Source organism: Echinops telfairi, unplaced genomic scaffold (assembly GCF_000313985.2).
Source record: "Echinops telfairi isolate 266 unplaced genomic scaffold, ASM31398v2 ScPeMD7_7469;HRSCAF=8507_0, whole genome shotgun sequence".
Lineage (NCBI taxonomy): Eukaryota > Metazoa > Chordata > Mammalia > Afrosoricida > Tenrecidae > Echinops > Echinops telfairi.
Genome location: NW_022111372.1, coordinates 85,258,635 through 85,260,511, shown reverse-complemented (window position 1 = coordinate 85,260,511; position 1,877 = coordinate 85,258,635). Strand labels below are relative to the sequence as shown.

The 1,877-nt window shown below is 41.9% G+C and overlaps 1 protein-coding gene across 1 annotated transcript in view; it reads left to right on the top strand.

Annotated features, from left to right (window-relative positions):
- Positions 1-1,214, top strand: part of SPINK7 (serine peptidase inhibitor Kazal type 7) — a 5,438-nt gene extending 4,224 nt beyond the window's left edge. The window contains exon 4 of the mRNA XM_004697074.2: positions 1,155-1,214. Coding sequence (XP_004697131.1) covers positions 1,155-1,200 — 46 coding nt within the window. The 3' untranslated portion in view covers positions 1,201-1,214. The remainder of the gene's footprint in view (positions 1-1,154) is intronic.
- Positions 1,215-1,877: the final 663 nt, after the last annotated feature.

The following is a 1,877-nucleotide window of genomic DNA, read 5'->3' as shown; positions in this document are numbered from 1 at the left end:
CACACACACACACACACACACTGAAAACCATTATCCTATATGGCTTCTATCATACTTAGCGTCTTCATAGCTTGATTCTTGGACAAACTATGAATGCTGTTCCTTTATTCTCAGTACCTTATTGGTTCTCAGTTTCTTATTGGTTCAAACATCTATTGATCGAAATCAGATGAGACTAGCACATTTTTTTCCTTTAATTTTAAATCCAGGATACAAAGTGTCAGTGCTTGGACCAGCACCCACGGGCATATTTTCAAAGGTGTTTCGTTTGGCCTGATCCGTGTTTCTGAAGGCAGTATAAGTAGCAGATGCTGCCTCTAGTGCCAGGACCTGCAATGTAGCCCGCCTTGTCTTACACTGGGAGAAAGATGGGGCTTTCTACTCCGGCAAAGTTACAGTCTCAGAAAGTCCCACAGGGCCAGTTCTACCCTGGCCCCTAGGGTCACATGAGTCAGCATCGACTCAGTGGCAGTGAGCTGTGTGTTTTGATTTTTTCAGTTTGTCTTATAATAACTCCTGTATACTCATTGTTAGCTCTCTAATCATGTCAGGTCATTAAGTTTGGGGCACTTGTCGTAGTTGTTTGTTTTGTGGTTATTTGTTTGCTTTTGTTTTGTTTGCCTTGTTTGTGCTTTCCTAAGCCAATTAGAATGTCAGGTTAGGCTCTGGTCCCAGGAGGAGATGATCACATATTTGTCCCCTGTTCTGGAAGCTTTAGTTCACCGAAGGGAAGATTTCTTAGACTCCTAATCTAGAAATTAAAAATGTCCTTTGGTGTGGTAAAAAGCCCTCCTTGGTAATCCAGAATCTACTCTTCATCACAGATCTCTCTGTCCAGGAAAGTGTGAGGGGCTGGCCACTTCAACTGTCCTCACCAGAGGCTTGCTTTAAGACACTGAGTGTTATTATGGCTTCTGAGATCCCTGGACATGGGCTGTGTGTGGGGGTGGGGCCGGGAGAGCATCATTCTAGAAGTATTCTGCTCCTTCCTCTGACAGAGACTCCATGTGACAGAGGCCTCCCTTCTAGGAGGCTCCATTTCCTCATCTGAAAAATTAGGCTGTACTTCACAGTTTCTGGAGTTCTTCTTAGGATTAATACTATTTAAAATTTCTCTTGTATTCATTAATATTGTTATCTGTGTCTCCCCTCAGGAGAAGTAATGGAAAAATCCAGTTCCTTCATGATGGACCATGCTAGCTTCTCGATGTAAATGGATACCAAGTGATGACATCCTCGTTGTCATCTTCATCGTTCCCACGCTCTGACTGCCCTCTCCCTCATCTTGGCAGATACGCCAGGTGAGAATCAGAATCGGCGTTGTCAGTGTTGCCTGGCTAAAGATGTTGTGCCACCTCCCAGCCCCATTTCAAACCCATTTCTCACTGTTTGAATGGCTTTCACTCAGTAAAAGAATCTCCGTGGAGAGTTTATTTGCACTTGTACTGATATTTATTTCTTAGATAAAGGTATAATAACTTTAAAAAGAATCTTCATGAACAGAGAAAAGTTTGTACAAAAACCCTAAAATGGTTCTTAAGAAACACACCAGTCAACACTCCATATTCTCCCAAGTCTTTAACTTATTAATCAGCAAGCATCACCAAAAACTAGTTTTAGTTCCTTATAATGGACTGTTTTAGTTCCTCATATTGGTCCTTTTTCTGCAATTCCTTAAAAGAGAAACTACTTCATTCCAAAAAATGTCGTTCCTAGGAAGAAGACTTTCTGTCTGTTTCTTTTCATCGCTTCTCTTCTCTTGCCTCACCCCTTGCTGTCTTCCTGATCACAACCTTAGTGCAGCATTTCTGTCACTCATTACTATACTGATTGAGGTTGCTTGATTAGCTTCTATACCTGTCAAATGTAGGCACTAC